This window comes from Crocuta crocuta, unplaced genomic scaffold, assembly GCF_008692635.1.
Source record: "Crocuta crocuta isolate KB4526 unplaced genomic scaffold, BGI_CrCroc_1.0 scaffold46, whole genome shotgun sequence".
NCBI classification, from domain to species: domain Eukaryota; kingdom Metazoa; phylum Chordata; class Mammalia; order Carnivora; family Hyaenidae; genus Crocuta; species Crocuta crocuta.
Window position 1 is genome coordinate 977,719 of NW_027530975.1, and position 19,870 is coordinate 997,588.

The 19,870-nt window shown below is 38.9% G+C and overlaps 1 protein-coding gene across 2 annotated transcripts in view; it reads left to right on the forward strand.

Moving 5' to 3' along the window:
• The window catches only part of MRLN (myoregulin), a 28,736-nt gene extending 10,361 nt beyond the window's left edge, over positions 1 to 18,375 (forward strand). Inside the window, exons 1-3 of one of the 2 annotated variants that reach the window (XM_077770147.1) lie at positions 6,414 to 6,462; positions 16,467 to 16,578; positions 18,144 to 18,375. In XM_077770147.1, coding sequence (XP_077626273.1) covers positions 16,500 to 16,578; positions 18,144 to 18,304 — 240 coding nt within the window. In that variant the 5' untranslated portion in view covers positions 6,414 to 6,462; positions 16,467 to 16,499 and the 3' untranslated portion in view covers positions 18,305 to 18,375. Of the gene's footprint in view, positions 1 to 6,413; positions 6,463 to 16,466; positions 16,579 to 18,143 lie in introns of those variants that run through there. The other variant, XM_077770148.1, reaches the window with a different exon arrangement.
• Positions 18,376 to 19,870: the final 1,495 nt, after the last annotated feature.

Here is a 19,870-nt window from a genome sequence, read left to right on the forward strand (position 1 = left end):
AAAATTCCCTTTCCATGAAACTTCTACAACATTCTATTTCCATTCAGATTTTGGATATATATTCCTGCTCCTCATTCTTAAACAATCAGTCGTTACTTTAGGACAAATCTAGCTCCTTTCCCTTAACAAATGAGCATCCTGAATACCTTACATACAGAGTTATTTCTCTCTGCAATTGTTTCTCCCAGAGACTCACATATATTGACCTCTCGACCACAGGAACTCCTATTTCACAGAGATAACTGTGAGGTAGATAATTGTGAACTGTCTGTCATACATTAACATTTAAAGAACTTTTTCTCTTTTTTAAATAATTTATTGTGAAGTTAGCTAACATACAGTGTATACAATGTAGTTGTAGCTTCAGAATAGGTTCCCAAGATTCATCACTTAGATACAACACCCAGTGCTCATCCCAAGTGCCTTCCTCAATGCTCATACCCATTTTCCTCACTTCCCCAACCCCCGCCCCATCAACCTTCAGTTTGTTCTCTGTATTTAAGAGTCTCTTATGGTTTGTCTCCCTCTCCATAACTTATTTTTCCTTCCCTTCTCCTATGGGCTTCTGTTCAGTTTCTCAAATTCCACATATGAGTGAAAACATATGATATCTGTCCTTCTCTGACTGGCTTATTTCACTTGGCATAATACCCTCCAGTTCTATCCACATTGTTGCAAATGGCAAGATTTCATTCTTTTTCATCACCAAGTAGCATTCCATTATATATGTATACCACATTTTCTTTATCCATTCATCAGTTGATGGACATTTGGAATATTTCCATAATTTGGCTATTGTTGATAATGCTGGTAAAAAGATTGGGGTACATGTGCCCCCTATGAATCAGCACTCCATACACCAACGTTTTGTAGCAAAGTTTATGAACATACATCTCATAACCTTTTATAGCCATATACATCCTTATAGTACAACTTCTCAATGTGTGCAAAAATTAACACATTCATTAACAGACCACAATATAGACAGCCTTAAAAGTACACTTAATAATGAAGATCTTAGAGACTATCTTCAAGCTAAGCCAGACTAGAAAACATAATGACTGTTGAAATAAAGTTTGCCTGAATGATTAAATTTGGTTAAACACAATCTATAGTTTTTATAATCCTGAACATCTGGTAGATATAATACAATTTATTTGATCAGTAAACCTTTGTACGTTCAAGAAGAATATGCCCAAATAGAATAAGATGTGTGTTTGTATTATACTTACCTCTAACAACTCAGAAGATGGCTCTTTTTATTAAACCAACATTATTAAAGTAGTATAATTTTCCAAATATTTACCTAAATTTTGTGAGCTTGAATTCTTAAAATATTTTGTTTAGTTTTTATAAGAATACTTTTTAAAGTATTAGAAATACAAGGGCCTCCTGGATGGCTCAGTCGGTTAAGAATCCAATTTTGGTTCTGGTCATGATCTCACAGTTCATGGGCTCTGTGCTGTCAGCATGGAGCCTGCATTGGATTCTCTGTCCCCCCTCTCTCTGCTCTTCTCCTGCTCTCTCTCAAAAATAAATAAACATTAAAAAATAAAGTATCATAAGTACAATTTTCTTAATTTCTGGAAATTGTAGGAATATTTACTTTATGTAGGGCTTATTAATTTTAAACCAATCAAAATAAAGCCTAGTTAAAGGATTTTATAATCAAACTTGATAATATCATCTGGAGGTAGGAAAACATTGCACATACACAACATACATACATGTATACAGATAGGTACAAAAATAGAAGGCTTATTGTTTCAGTTATAAAATTTCAACTCACTGGTTCACATAAAAGAGCTGGCTCTTATCTTTATCCCATTGTTACATTTTTACTGGGATTGAGTTTCTGACAGATGGAGCAAGTTGAGATTATTTGCTCAATATGAGCGGTGAAGCATACCCACCAATATTTGTGGAGGAGATCTTTTAAGATTTTCTTTACCTTGATATGTGATCTTCTGAGCTGTGGACTAATTTTGGGCAAAGGGCATCCAAGTGGCCCTCTGGGTGTCTTCAAAGCCTATCAAAGTGGATTAAATATCTAATCGGTTTCCAATTAGCTCTTTCAGCCTCAGGTGATTGGTCTTGGGGTCGTTGACTCCCTTGAGAACTCTGACAAGGGGAGGGCCACATAATGCTCCAGTGACTACAGGGGTTGAGAAGCCAGAGTGGAAGGAGGAGGCATGGCAGGGTAGACATAAGGGTGGAGGAGGGAAAGGTTTTGAAGGGCAATGGATCAAATAACTCAAGGGAATTTAAGGAAGGTCAGACTTAGTAAAAAGGTGAAAGAAGGAGCTGTGAGGGATGGGGAAGGATAGGAAGGAAGATTCTAGGTAAGAGCTAGACTGAGGACTTGTCTCATTTCCCCAACAGGCTACTGAAGTTCCAAGTGGTCTTTCAGAGAATGTGGCCATTACTGAAGATATTGAACTGAATTATTGATATCGTGGCAAAGCATATAGAGAGAGGGAGAAGAGGGGAGTGCTAGATAGAGAATTATTGTTCTGGATCAGATTGTGTCCCCTCTAAAGATATGTTGATGTCCTAACCCCAGGACCTGTGAATGTGGCCTTATGTTGATTACAGGTACAGGTGTAATCAAGTTAAGATGAGGTCATTGGGGTGGGCCCTAATCCAATAGGACTGGTGTCCTCATAAGAGGAGAAGATAGAGACACACAAGCAGAAGGTGACCATGTGGTGGCAGAGGCAGAGATTGATGTGTTGCAGCTACAAGCCAGGAAATGCCAAGGATCACCAGCAATCACCCCATGCCAGGATGGGGCAAGGAGGGATCTTCTCCTAGAGCCACGGACACCTTGATTTCAGGCCTCCAGACTCCGTGTTTGAGACAAGGGAGGCAGAAAAGATACTACTCCTTGTGTTATTCCTCCAATGTTCCTTGTGCAATCCCAATTCTCTCTCATTCAATCCTCACTGGAGGAGCCAAGGGAACTTCCTTGCAAAATAAACCACCAGAGAAAGAGGAAAAACAGAAGCCATACAGAAAAGCCAGAGAAAGTTCTCTTTGCCTGAGAGAATCAGTGTAATGCCTTAAGGTGTTACAACAGACAGATGTCCAGAGCACGGGATCCACTCACCCTTGTGGATCCCACATCCCCAGGACACTAAGGGTCTGAGAAGCCAGCATAAGCGGCGGGGTGGAGACAGCGGATCCAAGGGATTGTCAGCACATGTGAGATACGGCACCAGAAAACTATCAAAGAAAAACAAATCCAGATCAGGTAAGGAGAGACTATATTTGAAAAGACTGTTGTAAGTGGTTGCCAGGGGTTGGGGCTGGGGGTTGGAGGAGTGAGGAGTTGCTATTTAAGAGGTATGGAGTTTCAGTTTTGCAAGATGAAAACGTTCTGGACGTCTGTTGCCCAACAGTGTAAATATAAACATTGCCGAACTGCACACTTAAAAATAATTAAGATGGCAAAGTTTATGATGTACAGATTTGACCAAAATTTTAAAAATTTTGAAAATTATTGAAAAGAAGAGGAAATACATAAACGGGGAGGGGCCCTGTTGCAATTCAGAAAACAAGATCTCAAAGGATCTCAAAGGTCAGGCAGAAAATGGCTTTCTTTTATAAAGAGGAGTAAACAAAACTAAAAGGACTGTATGTCCGCAATTGGGTGAGAGGGTGTGTGATTGGACAATTGATCAGAGAAGGTCTGTGGTCAGCTCATTTTCGGAAGAATTCATGAAGGAAGGGCTTGTGTTCTCATGCAGATGGGTCAAAGTTCAGGGGCTTGTCTGTAGAGCAGGAGCCTGAATAGAGTTTGGTTAGACGCCGTGGTGAGTATTTTGCCCAGATTAATCAGTGGGAACAAACCGTTCAGCTGGCCGTTTATGAGACACAGAACAGGATTTAGATGGTCTGTGTCAGCCTTGTAAGTGAACAAGTGAGGTGTCCACAAGTCTCATTTAAGTCTTGTTTGAGCTAGTCTGGCTCTTTGCAGTAAACCTTTCCTTGGAACAGAGTGGTGAGGAATTTCTGTTTTCTAGGAGCACAGGATTCAGGTAAAGCTCAATATTTTCACACCCCTGCACCTGCTCTCGCTCCCCCACCTGACACAAGTTTCTGAGTTGTGAGTTTTTGACCATGTTCCACCAAAGCTGGCTAGTCCCATTGTCATTCATCAAGCTTTGGTAAGTGTGAGCTATTGTTTGTGTGTTCCTGGCACCACTCTGAGGACACGGCATGCCTTATATCACTTATTTCTCAAAATAACCTGATTGCAAGAGCAGAGGTTTTAATTACTATTTCACAGAGGAAGAAACTGAGGCACAATGTCTCATTGCTAATAGCACATAAGTAATATATTTGTTTCCTAGGACTGCCAGAGCAAATGACCACAAACTTGGAGGCTTAAAACAACAGAAACTTACGTCTCAGTTTTGTCCAAAATCCAGGTGTCTGCAAGACCATTCTTTCTCTGAAGTCACTAGGGGAGGATCCTTCCTTTTTTTCATGGTTTGTAGTGGTCGCCAGCCATTCCTGGTGTTCTGCAGCTTGCAGAAAGATCATTCCAATGCCTGCTTCCTTTGTCACACAGTGTTATCGCCGTGTGTCTCTGTGCCTGAAATTCCCTCTCTTCCTAGGACACCAGTCATTGTTAGGCCCAGTGTTGCCAATCTTAATCCAGTATGACCTCATCTAAAAGTGATTATATGAGGGGCACCTGGGTAGCTCAGTTGTTTAAGCGTCCGACTTCGGCTCAGGTCATGATCTCATGGCTTGTAAGTTCAAGACCTGCATCAGGCTCTGTGCTGACAGCTCAGATCCTGTGTCTCCCTCTCTCTTTGCCCCTCCCCCATTCGCAATCTGTCTGTCTGTCTCTCTCAAAAATAAACATTTAAAAAAACTTAAAAAATAATTTGGTTATATGAGCAAGGTCCTATTTCTGAATAAGGCCACATTCACAAATGCTGAGAGTTAGGACTTGAACTACCTTTTTGAGGGACACAATGACACAATTCAACCCATACCAGTTAATAAGCGGTGGAGATGAGGCTCTGTACCACTCCCTAGTCATCTGCAGAGGATCTTCATGCTCCAGGGACCAGTAAAAGGGACCCTTTGGGAGAGTTAAGGGAACATTAGAATGTCTATTTCAAAATTTCTTCTTTTAAAGATTCCCACTTGTGTTTTATGATGTGCATAATGTACTTACAATAGTACATGAATATGTTCTATAAAGATACATATAGTCAGTGGGTACTCAAGGATTGTAACTGATCAGTGCATGAAAAAAAAAATTAAGGGAGTATTTGCTGTACTCCCTCATACCTGTCTATTCTATTAAACTGGTGGTCACTGGTGTGTTCCTCCCTCTTTTAGCAGTTGCCTCAGCAAAATAACACTCCACTAATTGCAGTGATGTGTTTTGATTTCCCATCCCCAGAATTTAGTTGAGAAGGGTTTAGTTTGGAAAAAGAACAGTTCCCAGGCTTGAGCCAAAATGACAGGCCTCTAGAACCTTATGAGGCGATTTGACAAGATTTTTTTCTCTTTAATTTGTATCCTTCGATATTTCAATAACTTTATCCAATGATCAGTTTCCTTTTAACATTTCAGACAGACAGGCAGAACCAGTGTTTAATATAATTTAGGTCTGAAGGCTTGCTGTTAATGATCCCAACAATTTAACATCAACTGCTAGGGGTAGGGGAGACACATCCTTTTTGGCCTTTTTCGAAATACAGCTTCTCAAAGAGGAGAACCCCAACAAGTCAGCAGCCACGTTGTGACTGTGCTTCCGTTCTTCAGATTCCCATTCTACAAGTTTACTTTTATGATACTCCTCTAAGACCCGCTCTGCCCCTCCTCACAATGCACACACATACATAATGCTTTTCCAGGAATTGTTTTGGGTTCCGTAAGGGGGAGAGACTGATATGGTCCCAGATAAACAAATCTCAAAATGATAATGTGCATTTGAAAATCCACTTGTTTATATATTTTCAAAACAGGTGGAAGTCAAAGTAAACAAGGCAAAATGTACAAATTTGAAAGGACATTCAGATATCCGTGGAAAAGAATAGCTCAGAAGAACAAAGGACAGCATAACATTAAATGAGTCATCGTACTTTCCAAGAGAGTAAGACATTATTTTTGTTAGTTATTGCTTAATTCTTAGAACATTTGACATAAGGACCTATTGATTGCTGGGGTGGGGGAGCTGTTCCCCTCTCATCGGTTGTTCGGGCTCCTGTGTGAGCCTACGTGTATTTTTGTTATAATTTATCCACCTGTGCCTGTCAGTTCCTTCCAACTTGCCTCCTCCCGTGACAGTTTGGCTCATGTTTCTTCGTAAAGCTCTAAGCCAGTTATTAATAACAGCCCAGTGAGTCTCCTGATCTACCTAAGAGCATATGGTGTTTTTCACAAAAGAGAGATCATCTCCTTGACTTCGGACTTTGCTGATTAAGCCCCTGTACAGTAAGTTTTGGTTTTTAAAATATATGGCATTGAAAAATGTTGATGTAGGAGGGAAGTTTTGTGTAACTCCTGTTTGCTTCTTATAGGAGGGGAACACAGAAAGCTAACTGGGACTCTCAGAGACTCTTTCCCCTCACTGTGTTTCAACAGCTCTCCAATTTTTAGACAGCTTGTTGTAGATTAATGAATTAGAATTCTATTCCTCTCATTTCCTTCTGGCTAAATAAAGGTACGGGGAGAAGCAAGGGATTAATGATTCCTAAATTACTTGACCACGCCTTGTGGTATGTTCGGTATTGCTGTAGCTCCACTGGTTTCGAAGAGGAACCTCACATATGGAAAGTGTGTGCAAGGGAGAGCTTGGACGGGAGACTGGGTCTTGTCATTGTCCCATGTTTGAGATTTGGTTCAGACATTGCACCTGTCTTGCTCCAGCGATTCATTGCCTTCTTGTTTTCTTTTAGCCAAAGGCTTTGTCTTTGCAGCCTTCTTTATAATGGTTGCTTCTGAGAGTCCTGAAAAGTAGGTCACTGTGTTTTCTGTCTGGGAAAGGAGGACCTTGAAGCTCAGAAAGGCCAATGCCCTCCTCGGTCCTTATGAGCTGAGCAGAAACCAGACAATCCAGTCATTCTTCAGGACCAGGGGCTAATAGCTTCTTGTTTTGGTTACATATTTTCAGTGCTCTTGAACATGTGCATCAGGCTTCTAAATAAAATGTGTAAGAGAGATATAAGAGTGAATTGAAAGGAGGCAGATGCAGGCCTGGTGTTAAGCCCTGGCTTGGATTGCTAACAAACAAATTGTGTGAGCTTAAGCAAGTACTCAACCTCTCTGAGCCTCAGTTTCCCTCATTTATAAAGTAAGAGTCATAACCTCTTTTATAGGGGAGTGGGATTTACTCATAATGTATATAAGTAGCCAAGTATGGTAACATTATTTATGAAATCCCTCATTTGAATTTGTCCTGAATCTTCTTAATATCTTGTTTGTTTCAAATTCAAGTTTAGGGCCCCCAGTGTGGTCTTTGATGGGAAATATTAATCTAAATGGTAGAGATAATAACTGGATTTTACTGCTTTTAAGAACTTCATCTTTAGGATGCATAAGGCCCGTGAATGTCAAGGATGGCATATGGTTAGCCATTCGGGATATTGGGCTCTAGGTAAGATCAGTGATGGCAACAAACCTCCCCAAACAATCTCAGAGTGTAAGCTATTGTTTCCATAAACTTACCTACTCTACATTAGCCAGCATTCTAAAATTTTTCTTTTGGTTATGCACTTATGTGGCTTGAAGGGACCAGTTCCACCCCATTGCTAGCTCAATTCTGTGACTGGATGAGACAGAAAGTAAGGTTGTCTCAAAGAGTACCTGCTTCCCAAAGTGTTCCCCTGTAACTCAGGAGATGAGGTTTCTGCCTTCCTCTACAGGCTTTCATTATGCACAGTTTATTTTTTTATTCCTATTGTGTGCAAGACATAGTGCAGGTTAGTGTGCATCAATGAGCTCTGACTACACTAGAAGAAAGAAGTCATTTCACGTGTAATCCTGGTACCAGTTGGAATGAGCTTGTTCCATGGTACATGAGAAGTACAGGCAAAATACAGACAGGGCCCAGACTCCATAGGGCCTTCACACCAGAAACTGATTCACCAAAAACAGGCATTATTGGTCAGGCATCCCCTAGGAAGGCTGTACATTCTTGGAAAACGATTCAGGGATTTTCAGGGCTCCTCATTAAGTTCACCTTCTAAGTAATGAGCTGGAGAGGCATAGAAGAATAGCACCTTAAAGTTGCATTTCATCCTCGCACCTCTACCCCCCACCTCCATGATCATTTCTTTTTTTTTANATCATTTCTTAACTGAGCACCTATTTTGTTCTCAACACTGTGCTAAATGCTGGAAATACAATTCTGCCTCTAAAAAGGCCACAGACTTTAATTTGAAATTCTGTTCTCCAACTTAGTCATCAACCTTCTCAGCTAAAGTTGATTCCAAAAAGCAGTTAGCCAGTTTCTGAAATCAAACCGGCACCTTAATGAATCAAAAACTGCCAACAGTGAATTTATGCAGAATGTGTGTTGCAGGCCAAGAGAGTAGTTTGGAAGGTTTTTGCCAGATGCCTTTTGCCGTTCCCACGGGTGCAGACATTCTCCACTCTCCTCCACTCGCCAGATCCGAACTTAGAGGCATGGTTTGACTCTACGAATCCTGCAGATAAAAAACACAAACCTAACAAAGAGACACTCCCCGTCTCACTCTTGCTTCCTCACGTCATGGTGGGACAGTCATTGGATGCACTGCTGTGCTGGGGCTTCCTGCTGAGACCTTGCAGGGCTGGTCCTCATCCAGGCTCCGGGCAGTTCATCTGGCCTTGTAAGCCTGCTTTACAGCGTGATTCATGCACAGGGTTGGGGAACTTGGCAGGAAGAAGGCTGATAACATTTTGATTATTCTGGTTCCAGAAGATTTCTTAATGTGAAATGCCTGTAACGGGGCGATTTATGTCTTCTTAGGGGCCATGTACAATCTATTTGGGGCAGGAATGTGGCAGTGGGAAATCTCAACCTTCAGAAGTCTGGGTAATGGATGATTTAAAAAAATTTTTTTAATGTTTTATTTATTTCTGAAAGAGAAAGAGAGAGAGACAGTGTGAGCAGGGGAGGGTCAGAGAGAGAGGGAGACACAGAATCTGAAACAGGCTCCAGGCTCTGAGCTGTTAGCACAGAGCCTGACTCAGGGCTCGAACCCACTAATTGTGAGATCATGACCTGAGCTGAAGTCGGACACTTAACCAACTGAGCCACCCAGGTGCCCCCAAACATCTCCTCTTAATCATCCATTACCCAGGGGCTTGGAGCTGCTTCATATTCTGTGTCTCCTTCTCTCTCTGACCCTCCCCTGCTCACACTGTCTCTCTCTCTCTCTCAGAAATAAGTAAAACATTAAAAAAAATTTTTTAAGAGGAGGTGTTTTTTCATGCGTAGAAAAATAGTTCATTTTAGGGCCAACATGCGCACTTAAAACATTTGAGGAATGGTAATGGATTGCCCAGGAAGGCCCAAACTTCACGGGTCTAGGAATCCAGCCCTCCCCGGGGAATCAGGTGGACCCTTGTGAGTGCTTCCAGGCAAGCCAGCACCCTGCTGCCCACAGGTCTGCACACCTGCCTCAACTTCCCAGTGCTTTCCAGGTCTTGGTCCATTTGTTTCCTCTTATTCATCTGAGTCACTCTTCTCTTTTCCCGGTAGTTGGGCTGCAGGGAAGTGGTCATCCTTCTGATTCTGCTGCTTCACTGTAAAACCGCTATTGTATCGAGTGCCAGGTGGCATGCTGGGCTCTTACCTTTTTCCAGTCATGAGATACTGTAGTGGCTAAAGCTTTGGAGCGGACAGACCTTCAATCAAATCCCTGTTATCCCTGGTGTGTGTGCCCTTGCATATTTTATTTAACCTCTCTGCTCTTCAGTTTCCCTAACTGAGGAAATAGGAGTGTTAATTACTCATGATATAAGGTTTTATGAGATTTAAATCAAAGCATATGCAGGCACTTCCTAATGATAGTTAGATAGTTGCAAATAAAATCCTTTCAGCCCCTGTAAGACAGATGTTATCTCTGCTCTCCAGATAGGGTAGCAGATGAGGTTAATGCCAGGTCCAGGGCTACAAGGTAATACGAGCCAGAACCAGGATCTGAAACCAGTTCCGTCTGGCTCTAAACCTATGCTGTCTCCTCGCTCCACTTTGCTGACTGACCATCTGTGACAAAACACATTTTTTTTTTTTGAATCGGAGTCCACTTCGTCAAGTTCTGGCCTCGTGAGTCTGACCTGCCGACTGTTCCAGGGTTCGCTGTGACTCACTTTGTTTCGGACTCTCTGGTCTTACCTTGGCCTGCATCAAAGAAGCACGGAGGCGATGAAGGTAGACTCTCTCCAAGTGGCCAAGTCTGGCGAAATGCAGAATCCAATTTATCTGAGATGTCAGAAAATGGATGAGATGATTATGATAGTACTTTGGAACAAAAGTATCTGGGGAGCCTCGGGCAAGTCGCTCTGCTTCCTGTACGTCTCTGGGCCTCATTTGTCCAAGGGGAAGTTTACGAAATCTCAGAAATCTCTTCCAGTGCCAACATTTCCGCCGTATTTCGGACCTTTCTCTACTATTGTTTTTCTTAGCTGGAAACAGAAAAATCTGTTGGAAATCCTGTCTTAATCAGGAAACAAGGAACAACAATCATGTCTACAATCATTTTAAGTGTAAAGCCATATGTCCCTTATTATGATTCTCATTCAGCAAGCTTTCTCTCATACAAGACTCATATCGTTGATGAATTAATTTCTCAGGTTTCTGTTCAATTTCCTTTCTTACATGATTCAGCTTTGGGCAGAATCTAATGCTGCCTTACCTATTTCAGAAAATGCAACTTGAACACAAATTTTAGAAACTTACCTAATACACAAAATCCGTTTACCATTGACTAGGCCTGAGTTTTTAGTTAACTTCTGAATGACCTAAATTTGAAGAGTCACCTGCCACACCAGCATCCACTTCTGGAGTCTTAAGGGGACAAATCTCCTAGTCGCCATCTCGACAAGACATTCCTATCCTAAAATCCCATATTTCTGGTGCCAAATTTCTGTTGCCTTCTAACAACTTGACTTGGTTCCCTAATTACAAGCAAAAAAACAAATACAGAAGCAAAAACACCATCAAGCCATAGTTCTCATATGATTTATCAAGTTTCTAAAAGATAATTTGATTGAAGATAAGTTTTATGAGAAAGAGACATTTTCTATATAGAGACAAACAGAAAGCATCCAACTTTGGGATTTTATTTTTAAAATATTTGCTGGAAAGGTAGACTTAACATATGTGCTTTTCTTATTGTAATTGTCATTTAAACAAAATGAATTTTCAGTCTTCTGAAAAAGCCTCTACTTTATGTGCAGTTATTACATCGTTATTTGTTGAAAGTGAATTTGTGTCATATACTACAAGGCACTGGGATTCAGGGTAGGTAATGCTGTCCTCACTTGCTAAGAAGCCAGCAACAGCCTACGGGTGGTGTATGCTAACAGATGACCATAATACAGGGTAGAGAAGTGCAGTGTCATAGATGAGTTGTCTTAAATTCTGTCTGAGGAAGTCAGGATGGATTACAGAGGGGGTAATGCTAAATTTCAAAGGATGAATAGATTGTGTGATGGTTTTATGTGTTTAGGTGTTTAAGGAGAAACTGAGAAGAACAATTCATTCAAGGGATACCATCTAGGAGGTAATATACTAGAATATAATTAATAATAATTATCATTGCTGGTTATGTGCACTTGTCAGGCATAACTATCATCTCATTTCATTCTCATACTGCCATAAGAAATAGGTACTATTATTTTCATCCTCTTTTTATAGAAGGGCTAACTAAGGCATGGAGTTCATATAACTTGTCCAAGGTCTCGTGATAAGTGGTAGATTTGAGTGAAACCCCATCAGTCTGATTCCAGACCCATCTCTCAACCACCATGGCCTGAAAACATTCTTGTTATTTCTTTGTACAGCTAATGTTAAGGAGGTCATGGGGGAAAACTTGTTAGTCACAAGTTGATCAGTGGGTAGATAGCAAAGTAATAATAAACAAGAATAAAATCGCAAATCAGAGAGCTGATAAAATGGGTTTAAAAATCTCTACTTTCACCAAACCTGGTTGCTAGATAGTAAGCTCACATTGGTAGTCTGTGAGTGTCCCACTTACAAAGACCAGATTATTTTGATGTGAATCAATGAACAACTGACTGTTGTATAGATATCCTGGCAAGTTCAGGGTTCTCTCTCTCAGAATTGCAAGACTTTCCATCCCTTATTCAACTAGCAGTTCACATACACAGAAAAGAGCCAGGACTGAAGAGGAACAGTGGCCATTAATAGTAATGTGGATATTTCCATTTCATTATGGTCAATTTCCATTGTAATACATACCTTTTCAAAAATAACTTTTCTTTCTTTTTTAATTTTTTAATGTTTATTTATTTATTTTGAAAGAGAGAGAGCATGAGCAGGGTAGGGGCAGAGAGAGAGGGAGAGAGAATCCCAAGCAGTCTCTAAGCTGTCAGCACAGAGCCTGGATGCAGGGCTCAAACCCACAATCTGTGAAATTGTGACCTGAGCTGAAATTAAGAACGATGCTCAACTGACTGAACCAGCCAGGTGCTCCTCAAAAGTAACTTTTCATTTGAAAACACTAACAAATCTATGTAGTTGAAAGATGGTGCCATCTGGGGACCGGAGTCCAGGCTTAGTAGAATCTAGGATCCAGCACAGAATACTGAGTGGCCTTAGGTAGTTGCACCCTCTCCTAATAGCACATAATCACAACCTGGCACATGCTAGACCCTCAATAAATAGTGATTATTGTACTTTACTTAAGAGACCTATTAAATAAGAATGGACAGATTTCCATTATGTGTCATTTTTAAACATATTTCTCCAGGGAGCTTTGTTCAATATTATCTTAACCATTAGATACTGATGGAAACAGGAGTAGGATTAGCACATTCTTGTCAAAATAGAAAATATTTTTGAAATATGACTCAAGAGTTTAAGACTATAAACTTGAATCCAATGAAAAGTGTTTTTCTTTTGATTGAAAAAGAGACTTTCCAAAGTATGTTCTGTTCTTTGTCTTGACCAAGAATCCATGCCTAATAAGGGGAAATAGTAGAGGTTGAAAGAAATTGAAAAAATGATGAATCTTACTGGAGGGCCAAGCCATTTAGCAAATGTACTCTTCTGATGGTCATAGAAGTCAGAGTTGATTTGAGAAGCCCTATTTTATATAAAACCAAGATTGTAAAGGTTTTAAAGGCAAGAACCTACAAGCTGATGGCAAGGTGAAAACCAGGGAATACAGTAAACTTCAACTCCCAGAGACCAAAGTTTATTGTTACTCGTCGTTTGTCTAACTTACTTTGTGGGATACCACTTTTCAAACATTCAATAAACAATGAACATTATTTGGACTATTAGTGGGGTCAGAAGATAAAATAAATACAAGTTTAAAAAACTAGATAACAGAGCATTTTCAGTACAGCATTCTATAAAATAATAAATTGATTCCCAATTCCTTCTGGAAATAAGGAAAAGAAAGGTAGGTAGAGGCATTTGAATGAGATAATAAATAATTTTCAGTCATCTGAAATTTCAACATGAAATATATTTGGCCCAGAATAATCTGATGTCTTATATTAGAAATTGGAGGTGATATTATTTTAGTTATGATTTTTTTGAATATCACATTCAAGATAAGACCACAGTCTTGAGATAGTCGCACTCAATATGTTATAGCATACTTCTAGAACTGTCCTAATTTGTTTGAAATTTGTATGTTGGGTGCATGTTATATCCAATAAAAACACTAGAAATCACTTTTTTCCCCTGAAATTTGCTGCTCTTAAATAGTTGTTTCCCCCAAAAGGAATGTCCCTCCAATCCTGAAGAAAAAACATGATTATGAAGCTTCTAGGTAAGTAAGAACTAATTAGGCAAAATGTAAATCAAAGTGTAGTTACACTCATAGTTTTAATCCACAGAAAATCTGGGTACATTAGTAAACTTGTGATGTTACAAATCTGCATCCTTCCAATGATTTAGATCTCGAAACAGATCTATCATCAAGCAGAACCAAACAGGAACTGCCCATATTCCTGTTTATCGTGAGCACTTTGAATGACACAAGAACATGTGTTTTAGCAAAAGAGACCTAGAATGAACTCAAGGAAAATTAAATTTGTCAGTAAAACACTTTAATTAAAAGTATGTAGTTTGTATTTTTCATATAAATTGCATATTTTTATTAAAATGTTTCACTGATAGATCTAATTTTCCCAAGTTCATTGTTTAAGTGATTGTTTTGACAAAAATAAAATCAGTATACATTACTTTTCAATATATGGAGAAGGAAGAGGGCTGGCAGTTTTGAAGCTGCTTTCCTGATTTTCTAAAAGAAGCAACATCTTTTAATTTTTTTATTAAAATTTTAAAAAATGTTTATTCATTTTTGAGAGACAGAGAGAGACAGAGCATTAGCTGGGGAGGTTCAGAGAGAGAGAGAGAGACAGCATCTGAAGCAGGCTCCAGGCTCTGAGCTGTCAGCACAGAGCCCGTCACGGGGCTCGAACCCACGAACCATGAGATTGGATGCTTAACTGACTGAGCCACCCAGGCGCCCCAGCATTGTCCTTTTAAATAAAAATGTGAGAAATGGAAAAAGCAAGGATAAAAAAAATCACATACAGGGGCGCCTGGGTGGCTCAGTCGGTTAAGCATCCAACTTCGGCTCAGGTCACGATCTCAAGGTTCGTGGGTTCGAGCCCCGTGACGGGCTCAGTGCTGACAGCTCAGAACCTGGAGCCTGCTTCAGATGCTGTCTCTCTCTCTCTCTCTCTGAACCTCCCCTGCTCATGCTGTCTCTCTCAGAAAAAAAAAAAAAAAGAATAAAAATCACATATAGTCCTTCTTTCCGAACTCGGCCACTGTGATCATTTCTAGATCTTTCTCGGTTTTTTTCTTTTAATATTTCACTTGTGAAGTCTAACATACATATAAAAAAAGCACATAGCACTTAACATGTACAGTTTGTCAGGTGGTTAAAAGTGTAACCACCATACAGGACAAGAAATGAAACAGTGCTGGATGCTCCTCATCACGCCCACCCCCTCCTTCCCTCACTGACCACTATCCTGGCTTATGGTAGCCAATCCCTTGCTTTTCTTGATAAATTTACCTCCTACACTGTTGCTACCCACATATGCACCCCTAAACTGTGCACTTTTAACTCTATTTCCTTGCTTTATGTAAAAATGTGTACACTGTGTATTTTCTTTGGTGCCTTGCTTTTTAAAACTGCAATATTATGATTGTAAAATTTACCCCTGCTGTTGTACATAGCTGTATCCTTATTTTCATTATTGTATAATATTATGAAATAATCCATTTATCTAATAATAGGTGTTTGGGTTATTTCTAAGCGGAGAATATTATGAACAATGTTTGGATCTCTGTCCTGGTGTAGGATTTCCATGCATCAGGTATACATCTAGAAGTGTAATGGGTGGGTCATAAGGTATGTCTCTTAATGTTATTTAAATGTTTAAACATAATTTTCTAAGTAGCATTTTTATTATCTCATAGTTAGTTGCAATAACCATCATTTCATTGGATAAATAAACTTCCATTTGTGCCTAAATTTATAGCCTGCTCTTTTGTAATAAATGTACTCCTCCACTTTCTAACTTGTTCATAAAAATGATATAAAATCTTAAAACTTCTAGGATTTATAGCAGACATAGAAGTGCATGGGCTATGGTCTTAAACAATTTATTCATTGTCATAGAAGATACTGAAGCAAATATATTTAAAATAATTTTTAGGGAAGTTTTTGAGTGATATTTGACCTATAACACTGCATAAGTTTGAGGTGTACAACATATGGATTTTATACGCTTAAATTACAGTATGATTGCCATAGTAGTATTAACTAACCCCTCTATCACATCACATAATTATCATTTCTTTTAGTATTGAAAACAATTAAAACCTGGTCTCTTGGCAAGTTTAATGTTTATAATACAGTTTTATTGTCTATAATCACTGTACTGTGTTTTAGGTCTCAAGAACTTACCTAGTAGTTCCAAGTATGTATCTTTAAACAACATCTCTCCCATTCCACCACCTCCTGAGAATTTTTGTTTAAAAAGTATGATGAATGTTTGCCCTGCCAGGAAAATCCTAGACTTCAGCTTAACTTTTCTGTTAAATGTTCAGTTTTTAGCTGTACAATTCTGTGATAAATTAAAATTACACTGCCATATTTTCCAAAGTCCAGTCTTTGAGATCTTCCTGACTTCCGTGAGAGTAATTTTAGAGTTTCTCCAAGCAGGCTCCCTGATCCTCCACTCCATACAGTACCTCACTATCCAGTAAAACCTTTTAATGTGCTTCGACATAGGAACCAAGGTTGCTAAGAGACCACCTGCGCTGAATGCACTTTGTTCTAGCAAAAGCTTACAGAGAGAAAACCAAGGAGCCGTGGTATCTACCACTACCCGGGATTAAGTCAGGTGAGAAATAGATTTCTACTCACTCTTCAGTCCCCACCAGCTGTCTGGTCTTTCTCTCACTTCCTATTTTGGTCTCTTGCTGTTGTTGAAGGAAACTCAGGGTATCCCTCAGAGCACAGATTAAAGAAATACAAGTTGGGAGCCATGGCTATAGGAGGGAAGGAAAGGCATTTTGGAAACCCATATACTATTCTCACTCCTTGTTTCTGAAACACAGGAAAGAGGAATTGTTGAATGTTGGGGAAATTCTAGATGTTTACTTTGCCAGTATCTGCTGTATAATTTGGGGCACTCCATTCCCTCCTCCAGGAATGGGGCTGATTATTACAGAAATTAATCAAGGTTGCTATGATGGGAGAAGGCAACACTGCATAAACTTAATTTATTCACACCCCTCTCGTTCTCTCCTGCATTCAACCTGCCTTTTGTTTTTTTAGTAAAAATAGCAAAAAATATTCTCCTACCCCAATATTGCCACTTTAAAATTTTTTTAAGTTTATTTATTTATCTTGAGAGAGACAGAGACAGCATGAGTTGGGAAGGTGAGAAGAGAGAGGGAGAGAGAAGTCCCAAGCAAGCTCTCTGCTGTCAGTGCAGAGCCTGATGCGGGACTCAAAACTCACAGATGGTTAAATAATGACCTGAGCCGAAACCAAGAGTTAGACGCTTAACCAACTGAACCACCCACATGACCCCCAATATTGCCATTTTTACAAAGTACTGATGCTCCTTTTAAGTTGAGTATATAAAAGGAACTTTGATGCAAGGCTTTGAAAATTACTTGATTTATTTGACCTTGCATTCCTGAAAAAGGAGTTCAGAATGGTTCTAAACTTCGTACCTGACAGGCATTTGGTAAAATGTTCCAACAGTGTGCTAAACAGAGCACATGTTAATAATACCTTTTAAAATTCCACAATAGTTTTGGAAAGCATTTTAAAATAAAATATTTTATTTTTAAAAATTGGTTGATTAACACAGAAATGTGGAGGAAATTAAGTGTTTGATATTTTAAGTGACCAAAATAATGAGAAAGGATTTTGATGAAAGATCAAGAAAATTAAAAAGACCTTTTGTTGTTTAATTTTAAAAAGTTTTATCATCTGCTTTTTTTCCATGTGTCCAAATGCTCATTTCCTTTTAATACTGCCCATACAAGTTGGAAGAATGGCAATTCCACGATGCCAGTATACATGATTGTAAATAACTTTGTAGAGAAGATTTCATGAATAAACTAATTACTGATAACATGACAAGAGAGTGGTCATTCTAATAGCTCTTTGAGCTGTTTCTTTTTTGAACAAAAGGCATGTTTTCCATGTAGAAAAATGTATGATTATGATATAAAATGGCCAGAATGAGTCAGTTGAAAATATTTTAATTCATTGGGGAGAAAAGTATTTTAATTTATTAGTGGGTTACAAATGTGTCCAAATGTTTCCTCATTACAATTTATTTACAGTGCACATATTCAATTGAGTTTAAAGAATCAAGATTGTAAATATTAAAGAATCAAGATTATAAATATATTTACTGGAGGATATTTTTCTCTTTCTTTCTTCCAGGGAGCAAGAGCAGCCTGGATATGATGTGTAAAAACTGGATATTAATGTTTGCTACTTCTCCTACAAGTCTGGAGGATGAAATTGTTGGAAGACTTCTAAAAATTTTATTCGTTATCTTCATTGACTTTATGTCTGTTATATATGTTGTTACAACTTCCTAAGGAGCTCCCTTTCCTTACTTTACATGTAAATTTCACATTAATTCTAGTGAATAAAAATTTGTAGTTTAATACATTGATTTTGATCTGCAATTGTTCTAGAAGCCAACAGGACACTACAATAAAAATAATACTGTGTATTGTTTACTACCTTAAGGTTTATAAAACATCATAAAAATTGATATGGAGGTATTTTTTTTCCAAAAACCTATACTACTGAGTCATAAAACTTCTTGATTTTTTAACATGATTGTGATTTGGTAGATTGTCTAAAATTTGTAGGTGTAATTATGATTGATTTTTTCAGGATACTTACTTACGTGGAATTTTATATGGTTCTATTTTTAACACACCAAGCTTAACATATGAAAAGCTTTCCATAAGGAATCCCAAAAGTTTATACTCATTTTCTTATACATGTATCTCATCTGTGTGGAGGTGAAGATATGGTTTTCTTAACTCTGGACAATTTTACATTTCTATCAACAAAAACTAGGAAGGAGATTCTTTTAAGAAAATAGAACTTCTAACAGAGGAGAGAAAACAGGTGGAATGTATGTTGATTTTCTATTTGGGTCTAAACGTTCCCAGTGTGTCATTCAACATAAGGCTCGCAATAATCCCAGGAGGTGGGTTCGTTGCCCTCATTTTACAGAAGAGAAAAGGGAATCTTGGGAGAAATATGCTTGCTTGAGACACAAACCAAGAAGCAGCAGACCCAGGTCTTGGACCTTTGCAATCCAAGTCATGTTGCTATCCCAAGGTCAATAATAAGACAAGTGTGGTTAAAAACCAATCTGTAGGGCTCCACTTTTTTTCATGGTAATGTTTTATCCAAGACACTAAGGCTATATCTTAGCATTGCTAAATATTTTCTTATTCCAAATTTAAAAATCTTTTATCAAAAAGATCATTTACCGTGTTTGACAATGCATTCTCTTCACTTGTTTCCTTGATTTCCTCATTTTCTGAGAGTGTTAAAATATAACTGTTGAATTTCTGCTTCTTAAGCTTCTGAAAAGCAGAGGTCACTCTGTCCTTTAGCCCTTCTGACTTTTTACATTGGACACAGATGCTTCACAAAATTCTGATTTCTTCCATGTGATGACCATTGTCTCAGGTTTGGCCCAATCATTAATGCAAGATTTCATAAGAGGCCTAATGAAGTGTGAAAGGAATCTGGGACCTTTGAGACTTATTACTTAACTGACTCTTACTTAACCTTTCAGCGGTGTTGTATATTTAACCATAAGCCAAATAGAGTCAAACTATTTGAACTTTTGCTGTAACAGAAAATCCTGGGGTTTTTTTTCCTACGTGATATATTCACACCCTTCCTCTTGGATATAAGGGTCACATCCTGTTGATGTGATGTGTTTCTCCCCAATTCCCTCAACTTGGGATTTGTTTGGGCCTATTATCAGGTTACTGGCAAGAAAGTAAAGTCATTCCATCTTCTAAAAATTGGTCCTCCACCTCCACCCCCACCCTGTGTCCTTAGAGGACATGGTAGGAAGCATTGACTCTGAAGCCAGACTGGCTGGGTCCGAATCTTGGCTTCACCTCTTA